This window comes from Symsagittifera roscoffensis, chromosome 2 (assembly GCF_963678635.1).
Source record: "Symsagittifera roscoffensis chromosome 2, txSymRosc1.1, whole genome shotgun sequence".
NCBI classification, from domain to species: Eukaryota; Metazoa; Xenacoelomorpha; order Acoela; family Convolutidae; genus Symsagittifera; species Symsagittifera roscoffensis.
In genome coordinates this window covers 25,526,764-25,551,360 of record NC_087063.1, presented here as the reverse complement: position 1 = coordinate 25,551,360, position 24,597 = coordinate 25,526,764, and the positions used below count along the sequence as shown (strand labels likewise).

Below are 24,597 nucleotides of genomic sequence, written 5' to 3'. Positions count from 1 at the left end.
GAGTGTTTTTCCACGAAAATCGGGTATCACAAAGACACATCGTACGAAGCAGAGGGGTGTACATGTCAAACCTATTCAGTCATAATTTGGACGGCAAAAAAGTCGAATATATGCCATGCCGACAATACATTCATTAACAAAACAAACTCGATATATATTTTTTGCAAATGTACTGAGCTCGGAACTTTCTGTGCTACATGCAAAGCAACCAGCCATTCATTTTTCTTTATTCTAGTTGTTTCATTCGTTTTCTTGTTTAATTCTTCTTCCTTTTTGTGTATGTTTACCATTTAGCTGTGGATGAGGTGATGAAGAAGAGTGCTCCGACCACTATCATCATGAACACTATCTTCAGTCTGCTCTTGTTCGTCTCATTCGCCTCACTGCCAACGCCACACCCGGAAGGAGCGGCCACCATCGCTGAAGTAGCATGAGTCAAGTTAGCTTTCGAGATACCAAGGACACTTTATCCTCTTACACACTTCAAAAACCAACGAGTGCCGTTAAAAAAAAGGCAGGTCATAAAGTAGACACGTCATAAACAAAACAGAATCGAGATAAGAAAACAAACGTACGAAATTGTTTTCTTATCTCGATTCTGATTCGTTTCTGACTTGTATACTTTACGTTTTGTCTAGTTAATGATGAACCACTTTTGAACTACGGTTTTTATCAACTAGGGTTATGGTCTGTAGTTTTGGCCAATGGTAGACCTAAGTTTTTTTGCAAATGGGCCCGGGTAGGGGTCCGCGACTTAAGAAAATATCGGTCTTTTTCTTTAGGTCAAATAAACTTTTCTTACATGGAACATCGAAAATGCCCCTTTTGGACAAGTTTTTTTGAAAAGTTCGACCAAAAATTGCCCGTGCCTTTTTCGAGCCGAAGGCAGCTTAACATGTATTTTATGACTGTCGCAAATTAGCGCTATAATACTGAGGAAAGCAGCTGCTAACCTCGCCTCCCCTCATATCAGCATTTTGAAAGCGTTTTGTTGCCTTACTTTTGAGGTGAGAGCACTGCGCGGGCAGTCTTACCTCTTCGGATGCTGATGCTTTGGTATATGGACCGAATCACAGCCCCATACAAGTAGACCATGGTGGCCAATGGAGCCAGATAGAACAGCAGGAACTCCAGAAGAAGGAACCATCTCAGATAGTCCACATGCAGTTTCGTGCACACAAGGCTTCCGAAGATGTCTTGCAGCTGGAAATGGATCAGCTCCTGGCAGGAGAAGAGAAGCGACACTGTCCAGATGAGGACTACAGTTGAGACTCTGTTTCGAAGAGTCAAAATGGACGAAGCATGCAGCGGTTTTGTGATCACTATGAATCTGCAAAACAAACAAGCAACAATCAGATCACTTTTTTGCGAATAATTTAAAAACTCAACTCTATTTTCATCAGCTGATTTTAGTTTCTGCTAATATACCTTTCGGCCGAGATGGCCACCATGAAGAGTATGCTGGCACAATCACTGAGGGTCCAACTGAGTGCGTGCAGCTTGCACAGCACTGCCCCCATCGTCCACTGGTCGGACCTCTTCTCGAAGAAGGTGGGGATGGTTTTGAAGGAGAGCACGAGCAGGTCTGCCAGACAAGCGTTGAGGATGAGGATGTACGTGTTCGTCTTCAGACGTCTAAAAACGAAGACACCACCCAGTGTTACATCATCGGTGAATACATTATAATGGGTCGTTTCAATGACCAACTGTGGGGGTAAGAGGATATATCCGATTTTTAAAAATTTTAATGTTTTTACCCAATGTACTACAAACTCAAGTTATTTCATTTTGAAAGTAAGTTGGCTTAAGGACAATAAAAACGACGAGACACCTCACATCTACAACCCAAACCAAAGTTTTTGAGTCATCAATAAGTTGGGTTAAATAATTTTTGGTAATTTGAAAACAGTATCGACTTGAAAAAAAAATTGAATTTGAACTTTAATTCTTTTTTGCTCTGAACTTTTATAATTGACCGCAAAATAATTACAAAATTTTATCGCTGATGGTCGAGAAAATGTATTTAAAAAGACAAGCTTGACGTCGAGTAATTATGAGAGAAAAATCATTCTACGGAGAAAAATAATATAAACTGCGATTATTTGAGTCTTACTTTGTGAGGAGTACAGTTACAATGACCACAATATTAGCCACAATTCCAATCGCTCCCACGACTAGAAACATGTACTCGGACACAATTCGCATTATCGGGTGCTCGGCGTAGGGGTGGGGCTGAGACTCCATCAGGGCGAAAAAGTCCATTGTTGTCCTATTGTTACCACCACTCCCGGATGGTTTTGAAGTCATTATGGCCCAAGGGGTCGGGGGGCTGGCCGGAACTTCCTCGGGCATTGATGTTCGTTACTGGGTGTAGCTTCAATTAAAAGCTTAGGTAGTTATACGACTGAAGTTTGTGGAATCAATGGGTGGTGTACAGTGGTGTTTTCTGAAACAGAATGATAAAGAAGTTAATAAACTCATGTTCAACAAAAAAACGAAAACATGATTTTTCTAAAATAAACCAGAAAGCGAAATTGTGTTGGTTTTCTGGCAGTTTTTCTATCAACAAAATCGGTTCTTCAGTTTGGTGTTTTTGGTCATCAAAATTGATCTTTTATTTGTAAAATGTGTATAAAATCATAAATCATGAAATGTTAATGATCAGAAAAACGGTAAAATTTTTGACTAGAAAAATGATTGCCTGCAAATTAGAAGTTCTCCTCAAAATTGTACCTTACCACCTTGACACCGAGTCTTGCGCTCTTCAAAGTTTGATAGAATGGGATAGTATACGTACTTGCTCCCAAAAATTCAATCATTATGAAAAAATAATTTGTTACAAAAAGTGTTTAAGAGGAGCAAAATTTAAATTTTAAGGGTACTTAAGTTTAATTTTAAAGTTGAAATGAAAAGAGACAATTTAACCTTTGAAGTGTTTATGTTAAAGCAAAAATGTGGATTGCTGCTTATTTTAATGCGTTTTTGCTACTTCTAGATTGTTGATTTTTACTTGAAAGCACTCAATAAAATGATTAGATATTTGGTGCATAACGTTTTGGTAGAAAAAAATGAGCAACTGTCATTAAAAGTTTGATCATATGTAAGCAGCAAATAGTTTTTGAACCCATCCGACTTGCTGCAAGTAGCAATCCTAATCACGGTATTTTGGCTATTATATATTTTTTATAATTATAACTTCAAAGTTTTTGAACTGTTTCTTTTTGGGAAGTAGGAATAATCTAGAGCTCCAAAATGATAAGCATATATATGATTTTTAAAAATCTTCTTTATCAAATAGGGAGTGAGTGATTTAATGCATTAAGTCAAGTTTCCTGTTGGAAATTGGAACGACTTAGATCCCTTTTTGTCGAAATGTTACAATAGGTGGTAGTTTTGAGCATAGTGTAAGTATTAAATTTGAGAACTGTAATGCATATTATACACATTTCATTTTCAATGAATTGTAATGCTACCAGTAGCGGAATTACGGGGGGGGGGGGGCGTATACCTTCCTTAGGGATTCAACCCCCGGCAGACCAAAAGGGGTCCTTTTTTGTACTATTTTGAGATATCCATTTTGGCTAAAGGGCCCTAAAATTTTTCTATAAGCGCCTTTGGTGCCAGTATATACTAATTTTGACTAACATCTTCTTTTTTGACGCGCGTTTCCCCCTCAAATTTATTATACAATGGCAAAAAAATTTAGGGCTGGTCTAGCGAAAATGGATGTTTTAAATTAGTAACAAAGTGGGGAATGTTTGAGTCGGCAGGAGGTCGAATCCCCTAATCCAATTTAGTGTGAAAGCGAATCAAATCAATTATTATATTCCAATTAAATTAGAAGGGTGCTCGTATGAGGGCAAAGACCTGAGTATTCCGACTGCCCGTTAACTGGTCTCGACTAGTTCTTGTTTACTAAAATATTAACAAATTTGGTTTTTGAATTGATAATACAATGTTTGAATGTCAAAGTTTGAGTTTTGTATGGAAATAATAAGACCAATTAGTTTGCCCTACTTCAATTTAGTACTATTTTAGTGCAGGATAATTCGCCGCGAAAAAAATGCGCGCTACACTTTCCGTATCAAAATATTACATGAGCAGTTTGTTAGGAACCGTGGCAGGATATATAGTGGAGACTGAACACGGCGGGGCCCAATAAAATGCCATAAAATGTAGAAAAAAAATTATCGTTTTTAATCGAGTAATTTTATGAATTTTTCAAAAATATCTGTCACAAATTAAGTAACTCTTATGTGATAGCTCATAACCCCGTTTTTCGAGATATTTCGAGTCAGCTGAAGTAAGACCATAGCAATAGATCTTCCACTCTTTCAAGAATGTGCGCAACAAAAAAATCGTACGAAACAACATGCACTTTGTTTCGAAAGTAAATCAATTTTTTATGATGTTAATGAAAGGTGTATGAGATGATTCTTTGTAGATAACTAAACAACGATAGCCGGTTGCTGTGCAAGTAGAACGAAATGTTCCGAACAAATTAGTTAAAAAACTACAAAAAAAATATCTCTTTTGTTTCAAATTGCGTTATTTGTTTTTTATGTGATCTGATCAATAAATCTAAATGAAAACCTATAACTTCAATAAAAAATGTTGTAAAAGTTTGACAGCAGTTTTCACATAAACTAAATATTTTCAAAAAATCAAAAAGTTTTCAAAAATTTTTTCAATTTTTTGCTGAAATTTTTTTCTCGCTTTTTTTACTCCCCGGAAAATTTCTATTCCCCGGAAGACGCTGGGAGATTATTCGATAACTAATTCGATTTGAGTAAAACTAATTATTAGTTAATTTTACAAGTTAAATTATGAGCCCATTACAAGCCTGCTTGCTCGCTTTATTCGCTCGAGAGGGGACGAAAAATCAAAAAACTCGGTTTTTTCCGACACCGGGAATTTTTTTTGACATTTATATAATGTAGTTCGACTAAAAATGACTTGAATTTCCATTCCGATGATTTTTGTGGTACCTGACCTTGCATGGGAAAAAAGAAAAAAAGTAAAACACACCCGAGTTCAAAGTTCATCCCCATTTTCAATGGTTGGAAAAATAAGTAAATTTCATCCTCAAAAAAGCTGTGTGCTGTGTGCGACTGCTGTAAGAAAAAAAGTCATACTTGACGTTGAAAAGTCGAATGACGTAAAAAAGATAATAAGATCAATTAGAATCTTCTCAAATTGAGTCCGTTTGGAAAGTATCAAAAACAGTCATTAGAACAATAAAAAAGGAAAGCTTCTAATCTCTTCATTGGTGTGTTTTTCATTTGGCCCTGCCTTCTCCATTTGAGTACGCCAGGCCTCAAGTTCGAGCTTTAATTTGCTAACAGGTGCAGGATCCTATTTTCAATTCAATTTAGGAGAAAAGATTAGGTTTTACTGGGATCAAAATCCAGTTATGCGTAACAATTAAATAGTTAAGTCTATTTTGGGACAAGGAAGGGGTGTTATTACAAGATTCATAGGGGTATGCGGGTGTTTAAGCGATAAGCTGCCCGATATTTTTACTCGGACGTTTATTCAAGTCGACCAAATAGGTTTTTCGAGGCCGCTCAAATTACGATAGTCTCTATTTTGACTAAAATTGAAGCAAGCAAAACTTTCAAAAAAAAAAGCGGAAAAGACATTTTCAGGCACTTTTATTAAATGCTTTGACCAATCATGTTTTTTTCCACCCCTTACGAAAAATTTAAGGTAGGTCAGCAGAAAAAAGATGACATAAAATGTTTTGAAGGGGGACCATTTGGGTGGTCAGGCGGTCGGATCCCTGAGAAAAGGCCCCCTCATCTAAGTCCGCCCCTGTACACAGGTTTCTCGAGGGGGGTGGATTTTGAAAAATAAATTGAAATTTTTCTCGACCTTTTTTTAGGTCGACCAAATTGATTTTCTGAGCTCTCCCAAATCACTATAAGTCACCTATATTGACCAAATTAACCGTGCCGCAAGCAATTTTTCAAAAAACAGGCCAACCAAGAAATCGCATTTTTTCGGAAGGGGGTCCCCCCTTAAAATTGGTATATATTGCCGCCAGAGGCGCATTTAGAAAAATTTTACAGCCAGCCATCCAAAATAGTGCAAAGGGGGACCCTTTGGGTCGGCAGGGGATCGAATCCTTGAGGGGGGAGGCGTTCCGCCCCCCCCCCCCCCCCCTAAATCCGCTAATGCCTGTACATAAGCTTGAGAGATGTTCTAGTGCACTTGCAAACTTTCTTCAAATTTTTAAAAGGAGAAGGAGTTGTTAAGTTTTTTCCGGGTCAATCAAAATTGATATCCTTTAGTCTTACTAAAAACCAGAAAAAGAAGTTTCGTCAAAATGCAAATTTGAGGTTTTTTTTGAAAGTTTTGACAGAAAAATGCGTTTTTTGCGCACTCTCTGCTCAAATTGTTGTGTATTGATGCAAAGATAACATGTTTCCTGAGATAATCCAGATATCCAAATACAAAATGGATGACTTGGCCAAAACGCGCATCTTGTAACTCTAAGTCTAATGACTCATATTAATCATAAAAGTCTGCAAGTTACTTTTCAACATTGAATATAACTTTTACGAGACCAATCTGTGCATTTTGAAAAAAAGTAAGCGGATTTCGCAACAGGCCAAAATCAGGTTTGCTGCGGAATCCGCAACAGTTCTACTTTTTTCTTTATTTTTGTGCTGTTTTGGATTCCAAAAAAGTAGCTACAGCACCGTACCATTCGCAGTCGCTTTAAAAACAGGCGAATTTATGAAATCCGCAGCAAATTTTGCGGATTCCAGAACATTTTGTGGAACTCGCAATCAAATAACAAAAAATGTGTATAGTTAAGTTGAGCTGTTGCTGAATCCGCAACTGTCAGCCGAATCTGCAAATCGCAAGCGGAATTTGCAAACACTAAGTGGAAACCGCATTTTGTTTGCGGATTCCAGTTACATATATTGTACCGTTTTAAATTATTTTTTTTTACCACGTGGTCACCAGCGAGTTCAATCTCAATTACTGCTAAGAAATGCGCTACATCCCAACATTTGATCTCAACTCGTGCCAGCTTAGCCTCAACTTCCATTTCATTTCTGCCCCAACTCACATTAACTTTGATCGCAATTCCTGCAAACTTACCGCCACCTTCGTTCTCAATTCCTGCCAACTGAAAAAACTGAAGAAATTTAATAAATCGATTTCAACCCATCCGCAACAAAAATTTTCCCCCAATTAATCTCTCATCCAATTAAAGCACTTGAGTTCAATCTCAAATCATCTCAAATACTGATTATTTGCAAATGATCTAAATTGTGCGCCTACCCAGAGCTCAGTTTGATCTCGTAATGATCACTTCTTTATGATTGCATTATGGCTTCAAACAATATTGTGTGGGTGAAAAGAGAGAACTTTTTTTGAGTAATTTCGACCTAGATCTTGCACAGGCACTGTTTTCGAGCCATCATAATTTTATTCTTTAGTTAAGTTTTTTTGCGAAAAATTAAAAACAATCTACGGCGGTCTATTTGGTCATACGGTACAACAGTTTCACGGAAAAAGTTTTAACGAGTGACTTTGATAATAAAAATAATCGTTTAGATTGAAAAGTTTTTTGTCCATTTTTCAGTTAAGTGCATTCAATTTTTCCATACAATCTTGTAAAATTAACGACAAAATTGTTTTCCAAAATAATTTCCTTGAGTGCAATATGAAAGCCAAATTTTGAGTGTTAATTTTTTATTAGGCAGATTAAAATTGTTCGCAATATTGCCGTCGTGCATTAAAAAACGCATTTTTTTGAATACTCTGAGAGCAGCAACAACTTAAAAGTGTTTCAAATTTACTTGAGGCAATCTTTTTTATTTAGAGTACTCATATTCAATAACCTGAAACTTTAATTGAAAATTAAATTATGGATATATTATGTCATTCATGACTCAAGAGTTGAGCGAACACATCAGTTTTTTTGCTACACGGCAACTTAAAAAAACATGAAATTGTTCTTATAATTGACGTCTCAATGTGCGGTAAAAAGTTTTAGAAATTGCATTGAAACGATCGTCAAATTTAGTTCTGGATTAACTTCCATATAACAAAAGCTTTTCTACATACAGTTCCTTGAAAGAAAATGATTTCTAACACAATTCCATTCATTGAGTCTTTAGAAAAATGCTGATTGTTTATTTTTTATAACGAAAACTAAAGGGTACGCATTTTTAACAAGGTTACGGAAGACTTTTTTTAGAAAGTGACACCACCAAAAATGTGGGAAAAATTTTCATTTGCTGTAAGGTTTTGGTCGCAAATTTTTTTGTTGGACCAAGTTTGTTCTAGTTGCTTTCATATGACCAGATAAACGTTGATCGGTCAAAAAAACGGGCCAATACTTCAACCATTTAAATTTTATAAAGCCTTATATAGTATCAGGGGGCGGATCTAGGATTTGTTTGAGGGGGGTGCGGATTTTCAAAAAATTTTCGGAAATTTTGACGACCTTCTTATTTTAGGTCGACCAATTTGATTTTCCGAGCTCTCCTAAAGCACTAAATAGTCCTCCCTGTTTTGGCCAAATTTTCTGCGCCGCAGGCTAATTTTTGAAAAAACAGGTCAAAAAAGCCGTTTTTAGGCACTTTTTGAAAAATTTTGAAAAAAATTGCGTTTTTTTGTTGCATGCTCCCCCTCAAAGTTAGTATACATTGGCGCCGAAGGCGCCTTTAGAAAAGTTTTAGGGTCGGTCGGCAGAAATGGATTTCTTAAAAAGTACCAAAGGGGGGACACTTTGGGTCGGCAGGGGGTCGAATCCCTGAGGAAAGAGAACGTCCGTCCCCCCCGCCCCTCCCCCCCACTAAATCCGCCCCTGTATAGTATTCAAAAAAGTAGGATTTTCAATTCTAATTCTATATAAAACTAAAATCAAAAACTAAAACTAAAATCTCAAATAAAATCTCAAAATTAAAACAATCTCAAATCTCATCTGTTTTCACCACTTCAACAGTTGTTTCTCTTATTTGAGAAAAATTTTATTTTTTGTGTTAAGGTCAAAACGAAAAAAAAAATGAAGCTAAACTAAAATATTTATAATTAAAATAATCTTAGTCATCCAGGGTAAAATGATTATCATATAATTCTCATATAGTTTTCTGTAAGTATGGAACGGAACTATATAGGTTTGCATGACAAGTAGTTTTTCTACATCGAAAATGTATCATTTTAACACCACGCTTAACCAAGTTTGAGCAACCCAGGATTACAAAAACACAACAAATCTAAAATAGTTGAATCACCTTCAAAAAAGCATAAGTTTGTCAAGGCTGAATACCAGCTGCGCGCCGAAGGAGGGACGGCTACCGTTCCCTCATTTCTTGCCGCCAAATGTTTCCCAAAGGTTCCCCCTTTGGTACTTTTTTACGACATCGATTTCCCAAAAATTGCTCAAAAAGGTATTTTGGCTTTTCTTAATAGGGTTTTAACAGAGCTCGTAAAACCATTTTTTTTTTCAAACTAAAAATTCGAAAAATGTTTTGAACACTTTTTGAAACATCCCCCTTCAAAAAAATCTTGTGCACGCCACTGAGTGAAAGTCCATTCCGAAAAAGTGCGCAAGGCAGCGAAAACAAATTTATAATTTGAAAAACTTTTGTTCTGAGAATGTTACTAGCCACCTTTTTTTATTAAGAACACACAGTTGAATTCGGAAACAACAATTCTCTTGTCTTTTATCATTCAGTAAAATTAAAAGAAAAATAATTCAACAATGTGAGAGTATGAAAAAAGGAGACAAAAATTATAATTTAAAATATTCTTTATCTTGATATTGTTTGTTTTCTTTAAGTAATCGGGTTCCATGCAAAAAAAATTCAAAGGTATTTAATCAAATTGGCCTCTGCTAATTTTATAGTTTTTTTTAATCATTGGACAGTCTCTAACGCTTGAGGCTGTTTTTGTTTTGAATCAGAAGACAAACGAAAGGCAAAAACAGGTTGAAGCTTCAGAATCTATCCAATGAAAACATCTATAGGCTGAGGATGGAGCCGAGTTTGCTGAAAGAATATAGAAAATAAGTTTTGACTACCTTTAAACCCATCAACTGTGTCGACACCTCGCCCCTCATCGCACGCCGAAGAGAATGCATAGCTGATAGAAATTGATTTAAAACTTTTTTATGTTTCACACTAGTTAATTATAAAGTTTTACCAACCGCAGAAGAAAAATTGCGCCTTTAAATTGATGCGATCAATCAATCATAAAAATTTTAACTCTTTGAATTGTTGAAATAATTTTAAGCGCATAAAAGGCAGGAAATGGAAGGTATAGAAAAATTCTGTTGCCGCGAGAAAAAGTTATGAAGTGTTTTTAGTGACCCTATCGGCGATGCAAACGCTACATAAACCGAAAACAGGGAAAATTGATTTCGTAATGTTTTTTTTTCTTTCAAAGCAACGATGTAAGTGTAAGCTGAATAAACAAATAACCCTCACATGAATGCAAATCAGTTGAATAACAGGAGAAGCTTGTGTCTTTTCAAAAAGATCACTAAAAATTTGTGTCAAATTACCTAAATTCCAGATCAAAAGAATAATTTATACAGGGATATAAGCGAGAAAGGTGACGAGTTAACCCATTTCAAATGCAAATCCCATTGTTTATGGTAAGAACTGTTATAAAATTAAATACAAAAATACCTGTAGTTTTTGCGTTATGTGACAATTTGAACCGCGGACCAATGGACTGGAAATTTCTCGAATAATTATACAGTTGGTCCCTGAAATCATAAAAGTTGTCAATGAAAACACCAAAACAATTTCAAAGTTTACATGATTAAAAGGATATTTTGGGAGAAGTGGCTTGAAACAAAACATAACCCTCGCTTCCTAATGATTCGTTTCGAATCCCCTATTGCAAATCCATTTATGAAAGGTAACTTTGTTTTTAAGCGTTTTCTTTAAAGTAATACCCTTTAGGTTTAGCTTTCTTTGAATTTGGTTGTTGAAATCAATGGTCGATTTTCCTACAAATTAGATTTTGATGGTTAATTGAGACCTCAAAGCTTTTGTATTTTATGTTAACGACCTAAAAAATCCACTAAAACAGCTGTTAAACTTCAGTTGAGTTCATTTTTTAAAACAGATATAACAAATATACATAATTTTGTAGTAGAGCATTCATGATCAACGAAAGCGCAAAGATTCGGCCAGGCAACGTGCACGTCGGTGAGCAGCCATGGTTGAGTGGGTAAAACGCTCGGCCTTTAACACAGAGGTCGTGGGTCCCAGTGTCTTCCGATCCCTCAAGGTGGGACCGGCTACGGCGAAATGGATGACATCCCTCTCCCCCGCGGAGGAAAGACCCCAAGTAAACGGTGAAAGTAGGGCCCGCCATGGCCTTAAGAAAATAGGTGAGTCGCAAACTGAGCCATGGATACAGCAGAGTTGCCCTAAATGCATCCATGTTTCGAGAGAGAATGTCGGAAAATGGTCCATGTGTAGAGAGGACTTGTCAAATCAATGCATGGTGAGACCAGACCATTTTTTAAACAAATGGTAGGAATATTAAAATATTGAGCCTGAAGACACTCACGACAAATGTCGTAACTTTTCTGCAAGCTCAAACAAAACAGTCCAATTTTGCCATGGGTTGCTTACCGTTTCAAACTTCCGTCTACTCCGCGCAAAAGCGGTCATGAAAAGTGCTTGAATGCGATAGTTTCTCCGACCATTCTATGGACCTTAAGTCTCCAAAATAAGCCCAAAATGAATATCAGAACAGAAAAGCCAAAAAAAAGTCGAACAAACTCAGTTTTTTCAGGCATCATTATGAAGAAAAATTTATGTTAGAGTGTCAGGCAAGCTTTACATGAATCTTCAAACACAAGTTTTTCTTCGGTAAAATGAATTAACCATAACTTAATCAAATTATCGGTATTTTTAGAGCAAGTGCTACTAAATTGCTTCACTTGCTCGAAATTAGACTTTAAAACGAATAATCAAATAATCGGTTTTTTTAGAGCAAATGCTACTAAATTGCTTCACTTGCGCGAAATTAGACTTTAAAACAAAAATGTCAAATATATCGGGCGTAGAAAAAATATTAGGCGAGGAACAAATTGTAAAAAAAAAAATAAAGCACAACTGAAGATAAATTCACTATAACCGACAGTGGTTGGTACAAAAACTACTTGATTTGACCCTTTGATCCAGGGTTCAGTTTTTTCATAATTTTTCAATCGGATTTACAGTTCATTGAGCTATATTATGCGCAAAAAAGAATCGATTTGTTATAAGCGTTTGTTCTTGACTTTTTTCCATGACAAAAATTCATTAAGTAAAATTGGCTCTGTAGCTCAGGACTGGTATCAATTAAGAAAAAATTATATTTTGAAAGCGCGCCAACCCTTTTTAGCATACATATCAACACAAACTCATACTTATACCAAATCCAAATAGAGACCTACAATATAAGTGCAATGCCTGAAAATTTTTGCACTTTCTTGGTCCAGTCATTCCAAATGTAACTAAAAACGGAAGTTCTAGAATTAGTTTTTTGTGTTTAGTGTATAAAGAACTTGACATTTTAAATCTGCTGTTTTCCCTTCATCTGTTTTCAACTCTAGAGTAATATAGTTTATTAAAAATATAGTTTAAGCAATGGCGTGTACTGATTTTAAAGTAGCTTAAGTACCCATTTGAAAAATACTATTGACCCCTTCAAACATATGAAATCGGTATTAATATCACTTAAATCGAATAAGCAATTTGACTGATGCAAAGTTTCTGCAATTTTTCCTGAGGTTTAATGGGCAAGAAACTTAACCACCGAAAACCAATTATCTTTAAAAAACTTTTATCGACAGCTTGAAAGATGCATATCTACCATCAGAGTATGAACCCACTTTAAAATTATTAACAGGGGATGTTCTCACAAGAAAAAGTCCGAATGTCTTCGACGAGTCAACATCCTTTAAGATGCCCATAACACTAGCAAAACTCCAGTCTAATTACAAAAACATTTGTTGGGTTTGTCGTTTTTCTTCAGACCATTTTAGACGATCCAAGCAATGGATTTTTATTAAAGCATATTGGAAATCTTGAATGTAATAATCAAAATTGCCGTAAATTTTTTTCTAATCACACGGGTTTCTTAAAGTGCAAAACGCTATAATGCAGCAAACTAATCATTCCAGTAGTGATTAGCAAATTAGCTCTTTGTCTTTGTCATAACACGACAACTATTCCTTTTCATTTAGAGTATAAAATCGAAAGCAATCCTAAAAATTTAGGGGGATTTTTTCTTAAATCTTTTGAGAGATTTTTTAAACCAAAATTGCAAGAAATGATCGGTATTAAAACTTTCGTATGATAAAAGCTACAGAGCTGATTTAAATTGTCTGCACGAAACGCATAAAATTTGAAGATTGAAATGCGTTTTTCTTAAACTAGGTTAAGTTAAGGTGAAACATTATGAAGACAAAAATGCTTAAAAGTTTACCTGAATTGTTATGGTGCAATTTTTTCTGCCAAAATTGAGCCCAAAATTTTACACCAAAAAAGGATCATATTTGGCAGTTTTAGTTAGTAGAAAATTACGTCAAAACTACTGAGTCAATTACTGACAAAGTTCTATCAACGTGAGTGTCTTACGTAGTTCGACAAAGTTCAGGGAGGGTTTCATCTCCAAAAAAATTGCTTAAGCGTTTAAAAATTGTTTTCAAATAAAAACTGGGAGTTTTACTTAGTTTAAAAGACATTTTTGCCTATCAAACCAAATCAAGATAAATTTTACAAAACTTTTAGCGCTAATTTTGCAAAACAAATTGCATCATATTAATGGTACGGCGACAATTCGTTACAGGCAATTTAAAACAAGGCATAGGCAAGTAGAATACGGTTGCTTCGCTGCGCTTTCATCCGACACAAGATGAATACTGCGCGTGAATCAAAGAAAACAAAGAACGAACGCCCTGCTGCAGAGTCTAGAAAAATTTCTTCATTTCTGCTTAGGGTTCTGCTGCCAAAAATGTAAAATTATGAGTTACCACACAGTTGCCATGGTGCACACATGTTTCTATTTGTATTTGTACAAAAGCATAAAAATATACGTATAATGTATGAAGATGATTTAAATAAACTAACAAAAATTGCCTGTCTTTATGGCTTATGTGATTACAATGAAATACCAACTTTTTTGATTCAATTTTAATTCATGGAATAGGATCAGAGCACGTTATTTCTAGAAAAATACGAAAAGTACCTGTAACTGTTTTCAAAATAATTTAGAAATTGTATAGAAGAAATTTGCAAAAAAATTTCGGTAAAATTCAAGAATTGAAAAACAAAAAATAGAGGAAGTCAATATTGTAGATGTTTGAAATAGAAAACAGGCACAAGATAGACCTGAGAAAAGGGAAAAAGGGTGGATTTAGGGTGGGGGGTTGTTTGTTTTCGGCCGGTAAATGTGCCTGTAACTGTTTTCAAAATAATTTAGAAATTGAATAGAAGAACTTTGCAATAAAATTTCGGTAAAATTCAAAAAAGTCAAAAAATAGAGGAAGTCAATAGTGTAGTTATTTGAAATAGAAAACAGGCCGATCTGGTAATCTTGAAAATTTAAAAAAAAAAAAATTGGCCAAAATTTTTCTAAAAGCTCCCCAAAACGGCATTTTGACCTGTTTTTTTTCACAAATTTGCCTGCGGCGTTGAAAATTTTGTCGAAATGAGGTCTTGATAGTTTTCTTGAAGCGCTCGCAAAATCAATTTGCTCGACCTAATAAAAAAGGTCGACACCTAAATTTTCGACAGAAAACGTCGACAAAAATCTAACCCCCCTCGAGAAAATCCTAGATCAGCCCCTGCATGGGAATAAATCTAATTTAGAGTATGTGAAATGGGCGATGCACGCAAAAGACAAAAAGATGGTACTTAGGATGCAGAAAAAAAAGGATGAAAAAGGTTATAGTAAACAAAACTAAATTTGCTTCTGTTAGTCTAAAAGGGGAAAATTTAGCATAAGGCGGAAATGGAGGATTTGTGATCGCTTACAGTTTGAAGTTTGTTAAATATCCAACATGAAATGAGTTTTTTTTTCAGCAGAAGCTCAACACTCAATGCATTTTTTAGAGGTAATAAATAATATCTTTTTGGATCACAAATGAATCAGTTGATAAAATATAACCTTTCTAAGCGACTTCAAAGAAGATGAATATCTCATAAATAAGTTTGTTGATGAATGTATTTTTGAACCTCTATAGTTTTATTTAATGAAGTATTTTTTACGGGGTCGCTTAACATAATAATTATCAAAAAACGGAAGGATTCGACTTTTTTTTCAATAAAAATGTTGTTTCTAATCAGAATTTTTTTTGAAAATTCAATTAGAGCGATCTGAAATAGGAAGAATGCAGTCTTTGAGTAGTAAGTGGTCAATTTGGATGAAAAAAACTACAAATTGGACTTTTGAATTTTATGGATAAATTGGTATTATCTCGTCTAAAAGGAAGGAAAAGAATTAAAATGCAGCTCCACTAGAAAACAGGAAAATGAAGTTAAGCTAGCCAAATGAGAGAGCAGGCTGAAAACTGGAATTCCCGAGAGCAAATTAGCAAACTAAACAAATAAAATTTGAAAAACTCTTGACGTTGGCGTGACAGAGACTACCTGCTTATATTACCATTACAGTTAATGACTGAAAACGGCGATTGTAAGAAAAAAGAATGAAAAAGAGGTATTGAATTTTGCTTAAACGAAAGACCGCCTGTTTAGCTAAGCCTTTCAAAAAATTCAAAAAAGCCAATTTTAATTTTTTTAAGTCTATTAATTAAAAAAATTAGAATAATAATTACCGTTCATTAATCAAAGCAATCGTTAAGTGCCGTTTCAATTCAGACCCCTCCCACGGTCCACAATTTCTTAAAATTATAATTAAAAAACCAAAATTAAAAGGAACCGCACGTACGTAATTGTCTCATAATGCTGATTTGTTTTTATGGCGGTAACAGTTTCTTTGAAAAGGGTCAGCAGAATTTACCAAAATCCACTCGTCATTATCAAAAGTACTCCGTGCCCAAAAATGGGCTACCATCAACGTTTTAAGAACAATCTTTGTATTTGCGCTCAAGGAAAAAAAAGAAAAATACGTGCAAATATTTTTGAACCAAATATTTCGATATCGAATTAACATTTTGCAATTATAACAAAAAGTGTTGATCTAACCTCGTTTTTGGATACAAAAGAACTATTGCGTACAAATGAACTAGCCAAAAGAAATTACAGACAGAGTTATTTGATGTTAGCAGGAGTCAAGAGCTACAAAAAAATCAAGGAATAATGAAAAATTGTTTTTTTACTCGAAAGTTTTTTGAAAATTGCCTGATTAAAAAATTAGCAAAAACTTTTTGCAAGCTCGCTCTGCTTGCAAAAAACTTCACGTTAATTTTTTAATCAAGCTAATTTCAATAAGTTCTAGGGTAAAAAAATATTTTTCATAATTTCCGCTTTCGTGATTTTTTGAGCTCTTGACGATTATTAAATGAGTGGCCATAATTTGTTTGTTAAAAATATTGGGCAGGAGCAGATGTAGAAATTTTTTTTTAGGGAAGTTTGGATTTTCGAGAATTTTTGAGTATCACCTCTGATCCCCTCCCCCCTAAATCCGCTACTGTCAGATAGCTATTTTTTTTTTAATTTCAATTTTCATTTCACCCAGTAAAAATTCTTTTTTTTTCGATATTGTTTGTGTTCGGACCATCCTTGAAAAATGGGAAAAATATGGCGTACTGTCCGTCCGTTTTCAATTTTTTCCAATCAAATTAGACTTAAGCAAGGGAAGATTGTATGGGGTCGAATGTGGTATCATATTAAAGCTGTATTTGTTATCTTGATTTAGAGTTTTGGATAACTAAAAAACGTTTCCTGCGTACTGAGAAAAAATTGCTTTGAGTATTCGGGTTTTCAGATTAAATGAAATGGAATTTAAAAACGACAGGATGAGTGTGTTTTAACTTTTTATATATTATTTTCGCCTACACAAAATTAAGTATTACAAGAATGCATCGAAAGATGGCGAGCGATCTATCATATTGAAGCGTTTTCCGTCGTGATTCGAGCGACTTCAAATTTTTTTTTCTGAATTTCGTTAAAAACAAGTTTGAGGTTTTGGATACTTAGTCCAATTTGCAGCAAAAAATGATTATTTTTATCAGATTTCCGACAAAAACTTATTGGATTTACTTTGATTTTTCTATTCTTTTTCGAAAACTGCTGTATAAATACATAACTGATTACTAACATTGAACAAACCTTAATTCTGAGCGTTCACTTTGAGCCTTTCAACCCACCATGAAAATTAAAAAAGAAAACCTGACAAGACGAAGAAAACTGATTGAGAGGGCAAAAAACTTGACGTACTAATGTGTATTCTAAACCAGAGTGCTCAAAAAGTAACAACGCAATATATTTTTGTTTCACAAAAATTGTCACTGATGTATCTTATATTATAAAAAATTGAAATCGGCTATAAAAAATAGGCCAAAAAAGGCAATCAGGCATTTTTTTGGAAAATTTTGACCAAAAAATTGCGTTTTTTCGGCGCGCAATCCCCCCTCAAAAATCAAAATTAGTTTATTTTGGCGCCCATCGTGCTTTTACAGACATTTTAGGTTAAGTCAGCTAAGAATGGATATCTCAAATTAGTACAAAGCAGGGGGTCGAATTCTTGAGGGGGCAGGGGTGTGTCCCACCCCCTATATCCGCTGGTGCTCGGCTGTATTGGTAGTTTGTGGAAGCTCAGCGACAGGAGCTGGTTCAATACTTTTTGCACTTCTTTAGCCTCTGCAGGAAATGGAACCCAACAAAAAATTCATAACAGTTAACAAATCATGTCTGTGGGTGAACCCAACGCTCAGCGTACGAAACCAAACACAGCCTAATATTATGAAAAGATCACTACTTGTTATTGTTTATGTGCAAGTTGTCTGCTGGGAAGTTCTGTGTGTTCTCAAAGAAAAATGCGGTTAATAGGACACCCAAAGATGACCAGACACTTATTTGAGTTATAAGTATTTTTTTAGGATGAAATTTTTTGTGAAAATCAATCATCCCCCACACGCCATATGAAGTACAAAGTGATAGAGTTTGCTCCTAATAACGAAAAAATTATGGGCTCTCACCTTTTTTGTCCACTTCACATGAGTTTCAATTTTTTAGTGTAACGAGTGTTTTTACGAGGTTGATTATGAAGACCAAATATGTTTTTCGTGGCTTTATTGGTCTGCATATCAATTTTCATAACGATTAGACAATGTGGTCGACAAACTTGCCTGTTAAAATTTGCAGTTGGGGTAACGAAACACAGTCCAATTATGGCGAATAAGATTCCCTCAATCAATTTGGACCATTTTTAAGACAATTCAAATCTCCCCATGGGCGTGAATTGTCTCAAATTTGCCAAAATGGCAACTTTAAACCCCATAACTTCAACAAAAAATGATCACAGGTTAAATATCTCTTTAAATATAAGCTCAGGAGAACAAAAGCTTCCAATGATATAAAAAACTCCATCAAAAATTGCTAGTTAAAAAGTCGAAACTTGTCTGGAAAAAAATCACCCGAGCACAAAGATTCCGTTACTTTCGTTGCGAAAGTCGGACTAACAAAACAATAAAATAATTGAAGAAGTTTTCTTTAAAAAAACTTTAAAAATCATGACTCCACACGCTATGTAAAGTACAAAGTGAAATTTTTTGCTTATAGCAAAGTATTAAATCGACCAAAGAGCCAGCCTCAATCCAATTCGAAACGATTTCTAATATATATGGCGCGTTAATTGTACCAAATTGACAATCTTTGGGCCACTATAATTTTAGAAAAAAATGATGACAGCTAAAAACATTTTTTAAAAATTGAGCTCAAGATAACAATATTTCTCAAAAAATGCTAGTTAAGAATTCGAAATTGGTCTGGAGAAAAAAAACCCGAGCAAAACTATTCGCTCACTGTCGTCAAATGCCGGAACAACAAGACTGCAAAGCCCTGAATGTTACGACAGCCCATTAACTGGTTTCAAAAACCTTTTGGTTAATGAAATATTGACGAAAATTTAGTTAGGCTGATAATATCAAGTTTTGGGTGTTAAGTTCAATTCAGCTTGCCTCAGTTCAATTTGGAACAATTTGTAGTGCGGAACAGTTTGTAGCATCAAACTATTAAACGAGCAGTTTAACCCGCGTCTTGTGATGGTAATGTAGTGGTTTGACATCTCGAATGAACCCATGAAAATCCAGGGATTGATATCCCAAAACACTCAAAAAACAAATTTCTTCAAACTTCGTCTGAATTAAAAAACCACCGCGAGAATATACATTCCTCCTTTTCTTCGAAAGTGAGAACAACAACTTAAACTATAAGTGTGCATAAAATGCAGAAACACTTGTTTCAATTTACATCGGTACAAACTTCAAATTTAACGTAGTTCAAAAAATTCGAAAATTCCCAGCTGACCAGTTATGCCATTAAATAATGCAATTTGATGACTGGAAAAGTAAAAAACTTAGCAACATTTTTTAAAGCTTTCTTGAATGTCCTAATTATCAATTTAGTTTTGCCCTCCGGTGCATCCATCTTATTTTAATTCGAGGTAACTAAGAAATTAAGAAAACGAAAATTTGAACCCCGAAAATTGTTCCTACTCCCAAAAGCACTTATGTTTCAGCAGTATGTGCTTCGAAACTCTATTCTTCATCTTCTCCGAACTTTTGACTACCGCACAGGAGATGGTGATCTAAAAACAAAGCTTACGACATCAACTTCAAATATCTCTCTTCAAAAGTTTTAGTGGTATCAGCAGGTTAAAACAAGCTATATTGCTAGTCTGAGGTAAGTTTTCAATGGCCTAAAACCAAACTCTTTTGGATGAAACAGTTCAAAACAATGTGCAAAAGTTGTGGTTTTCAATTGCGGAATAAAAATTGTGTAAACACAGCATAAAGAGGTAGTCCAGTGCATCCGGTCCGTTTAGAGGTCTGATTTTGTGTCCTAATTCCTCAACAGTAATCAAGTTAATGAAACTTTTAACAATTCACCTCGGTTAAATTTTAGCTAACTACTAATTAAAAAAGAGAGAAAGGTAGTTTAATTAGAGTTGGACTTACTTAGGAGATTTAGAGAGCAGATTTGTGCAAGGAGGTCGTTTGAGATTTGGAAAAGGAAGGCGCAAATAGCCCTATTTGCCTGTCGTGTTGTGTTATTGACCACTATCGACCTTTGCACCAAATAAGGAACACGATTATAAAGGTAAGCTGTGCTAATCTTTAAAGAACACCCTGCAAATTAATAGAATTTTCAACCAAATATTTTCAAAAACAGTTTAAAAAAAACCACCAAACGAGAGTGGAAAAGAACAAAATAAAGTAACCTAAGACATCTTGACACTTCGACAGCACCAAAACGATGTCCGATTCAGGAAACGGCTGAAAACTTAAAAACAACAGCACAAAAATGCGGAAGTGAATTTTCAAAAGAGGGATTAAATTTCAAAGGAGTAAAATCCTGTGTAATGCAAGGCCAAAACTGTGAATTCAATTATAATGCCTTGCAGGAGTTGGGGTAAAGGGGATGGGTATGTTATCTCGGCAGGATGAGGGAAAACAAAAAAAAACAAAGTGGTTTGGTTGCACAGACATCTAATGAAAGTCGAACAAATTTAAATGCGAAATAACAGTTTAGTTTGGGAGAGTAATCACGCCGAAATTGTTCGAAGAAAAAAATCTCACCGAGCCTAAATATTAGGCCACTTTCTTCGCAAGTTGGATCAAAAGGACAGAAAATTTTGAATAATTAAATTAGAACTACAGTCGATAGATTAATAGAATAGATACTGGGTGTGGAAACTCACTTGGGATTGTGGGGTTATTCGGGATTATCACTTCAGACGGAATAGGGCGCTGGAATGAATTTGCTTTTAATGCAACATACACTACCGGTCAAAATGGATCAAGAAGAATCAATAATTCAATTTTCTGAGGTTTACTTTCCCGTCTGGGGGCTTCCGAAAACAGACAAACAAATTGATTTCTAAAATATACCCTCATCGCGAAAAAAAAAACGTTTCATGTCGCCGTATGAAGAAAAAGAGGGTTTTATAAAAAAGATAAATCAAACCTGCTGCTGCTGAATTATAACTAAATAGATAATTCATCTGATAGCTTTAACTGAGTTTATAACTGGTAAGTACAGTTGAAAACAGGCAATCTTTTGGAATTTGCCACTATTTTCAAATTGGCTACAATATGCTGTGAAATTTCCAGTGGCGCTGGAAATCTGGATTACAAACAGCATTAAACTTTAACCGCATGACATTTTTTGGCGTACTGATTTTTTTCCATTTCCTAAATCTCATTTCAATTAGAGTAAAAAAAGGGTCGATTGGAACATTCAGCCTGCCTTTTGCATCACAGTAAACAAATTAAATCATTGCACGAAGTCAATAACAATAAAATCGTCTTTATTGCAATTTATGGCGCCATTCAACGCGTATTTCCACTAATCCCAGGGGATGTTTCTGTTTGCGCACCAGTCCTAATTTCCTGCGACCGGTCTTCGGTGTTTATTAACCCACTAGCAAAAACCCCATCCCTGATGCATCCTTTCACTGGCCGAGTTATCAAGTGCAAACAGAAGTAAGAAAGCCCGATAGAGATGAAAAATTTTGGCATACGACATCAGGGATTTAGCGAACTAGTTCCCGCTAATGGCACGGCAGACTATATGGTACCACGCAACGAATATTCACACTCATTAAAAAAATCCAAACTGTTGAATATATATGATCATCCAGCCTTGTAACGAAAATTCCCGCCCTCATTAATTAAAAATCTAAAATTAGTTCACCACATCAAGGAATCATGTTTCATATGTGCTAAGTGCATGATAGACATACACTTTTCATCAATCTTAATAAATGCAGTTTTTGAATTTTAATCGACCTCCGAACTTATATCTAATTTATGCCGACCTTTTTTGAACTTAAATCGACTTCAAGAGCTAATTTTTCCAAATTTTATTTGTACAAGATAAAATAGTGCTTCTTTATGATGATTTGGTAGAGCTGAAAAATACATGAGAGCCGGCATAAGCAAAAAGTCTTTACATATTTCTTGAGGTCGATTTAAGTTCAAAAAAGTTCGGCATAATATGGATATAAGTTCGGAGGTCAATTAAAATTCAAAAACTGCATTTATTATCGACTTTTGCTTATGTCGGCTCTCATGTATTTTTCAGCTCTACCAAATCATCATAGAGAAACGCTATCTTATCTTGTACAAATAAAACTTATCAAATAAAAATTATCTCTTAGCGTTAGGCAAAAAATTTGACTAAAAAAGAATGAAGAGGTAAATAACAGCCAAAATGTGAGCCAAAATGTGTGCTGCGAATGTGTTCATACGCTTCATTTTCTGCAGAAAAGTGCAGTTTCCAAAATTTTTTTCTTAATGTGGACACCTTATTTTCCTGAGAATGATTTGGCCTACTTAAACCGTCGCGCCTTGCGGGTGATTTGCATGTGAGCCGATAGTTTGTACAACTATTGTATTATTCCGACTAATGGAAATGGGGAGGTATTTTGTATTCGGGTGTGTTATAAACCTTATTATAACCATCGAACTGGGGTGAGTAATGTATCTTATTAAAGCCCCTTCAGTCGTGATTCGAATGACCTTAAAAGTTTTCAAAAACATTCCAAAATCCAGAAAAACCGGTTTGAAACTTTTGATTTTTCGTCTAGTTTCGAGCGAGTAACCTGATCGAGTGACGCTAGTAATTTAAAACCTTTTAGGCTGGGAAATAGATGATTTTATGGACCAAGTTAACATCCTCCCCCCAAATCCATTCAGGGGGGAGGATGTTAACTTGGTTCTGAGTTCGAATTTTCAGCCAATCAGAATGGAGCAATTTACATGCAGCGCTAAGTAGATTTAAATTAAAATGAACGCTGGGGTGGAGGATCTTAACTTGGTCTATTTGGGGGGAGGATGCTAAATTGATCCGACTTTATTATTAAAAAACTAGTTCGCCGTTTCTGATGTATCGTTTAGCGCTTAATTGTTAAAGAAAAGTTTATTAGAAAAATTTGAAATGTTGTGCAAAAATTTAGAAAATCAATTTTGAATTTTCTCTTTTGTATAATTTGTTATTCATTTTTTGAATACAAATTTTGACGATCATGCCTAAGGAGCAGATTTTCTACGCAATCATATAGTTCTCAAATCACACCACGCAATAAGAACGACCATTTTTTGAAGAAACGACAGAAACTGTTTTTTTTTATATGTTTTAAATGAATATGATCGGGCATTCTTTGCTGCTTGCAGAGCAACCAGCTACTCTTGTTTTCTTTTTGGTTTAAATCAAAACCGTCTTCAACTTTAAACGTGGAACGGCGCTAGTACTATAAACCGGTGTAGCAATATTCCACAACTTGATTAAGTAATGAAATTTACGGCTACTATCTTTATCTGCTGGCCAGTGTTTGGTCCAAGCCATTACAAGTTGATGAGGGTCTGATTACTATTTACGCAGTGGTAAATTTTTGCTTCAAGCTATTTCTTGCTACATCGGCTTTTTGCATGACAACAGTTAGCATGTCCTTACTGATTGGCAACACCAAAAACCATCATAAAATGTCAGGTTGAAAAAAAATGTAAGTTGGAAAATAAAACAGGGGAAAATATTACAGAATTGAATAACGCTTTCAATAATTCTACGGAAAAGTTTTATGAAACAATTCATTTAGAATAAAACCTTGGTTAATTTTGGTCCCAATGGCCATAATTGTACCTAATAGCTTCAACCGGATCTTAAAAAAATAATGAAAAAAAATACAAACACAATTTCACTGACTATTTTATTAGACGCATGCATAGATCGTTTTAGAACCTAGTTTTTATGTGGATTTTTTAATCGTTCTGCGCAGAAACTTTCTATGACAAGCAAAAAAAATTTAAAAAATATATCTAATTGAAATTTGTGCTTTGGTTCTGTTTAATTCCGATTAGAATTTTATTTTTGTATTTTCGAAATCTCTAAAAGTACCTGATAAATCAGCAACAGTTGTAAACAATCAAAGAGAAGCAACTCTTTCAATAAAATTACTATTTTTCATCCAAAAAGATACCACTATGGAAAAACCATTCTAACTATTTCTCTTATTTCTAACTCTCCTATTTCGATTTCTATTTTTAAGTTCGGAAATATAATCCCCAAGCCAAAAACCCGTTACAGAGATTTTCAGAATATTTGTAATCTAATCTATTAATCTGTTTTTTGCCACCTATCTATAAAATTTATGCCACCTATCTTTTTGCCACCTATCTATCTTATTTTTGCCACCCAATATCGAAAAAACTGGGTCTACAAAGTGAAAGATCAAAAAATTGTTTTGTTATTGTCAAGACTTATGTAGGTGTCCTATATTGAATTACCATTTTGATCTGCAAATTCTGTACAAAAAGCATGCATTTTGTCAAAGATAACTGAATGAGTCAAAAAACTTCAAACCTATTAATTGAGACGTTTGTTTTCGTTAAATGCAGAAAAACACACAAATCATAATGAAAATTGCGCTTTGAATTTGAGC

General features: G+C 34.8%; 2 protein-coding genes across 12 annotated transcripts in view; both read right to left on the bottom strand.

Moving 5' to 3' along the window:
- The window catches only part of LOC134840456 (proteasome subunit beta type-7-like), a 287,503-nt gene that overhangs the window by 113,905 nt on the left and 149,001 nt on the right, over positions 1-24,597 (bottom strand). The window lies entirely within an intron of this gene.
- Positions 1-24,597, bottom strand: part of LOC134840146 (somatostatin receptor type 5-like) — a 39,452-nt gene that overhangs the window by 1,628 nt on the left and 13,227 nt on the right. For 3 of the 11 annotated variants that reach the window (XM_063855844.1, XM_063855850.1, XM_063855848.1), the window contains 4 exons: positions 2,114-2,446; positions 1,429-1,635; positions 1,035-1,330; positions 288-420 (listed from right to left, as the gene is read on the bottom strand). In XM_063855844.1, the coding sequence (XP_063711914.1) occupies positions 288-420; positions 1,035-1,330; positions 1,429-1,635; positions 2,114-2,352 (875 nt within the window). In that variant the 5' untranslated portion in view covers positions 2,353-2,446. The other 8 variants (XM_063855847.1, XM_063855840.1, XM_063855841.1 and 5 more) reach the window with 8 other exon arrangements.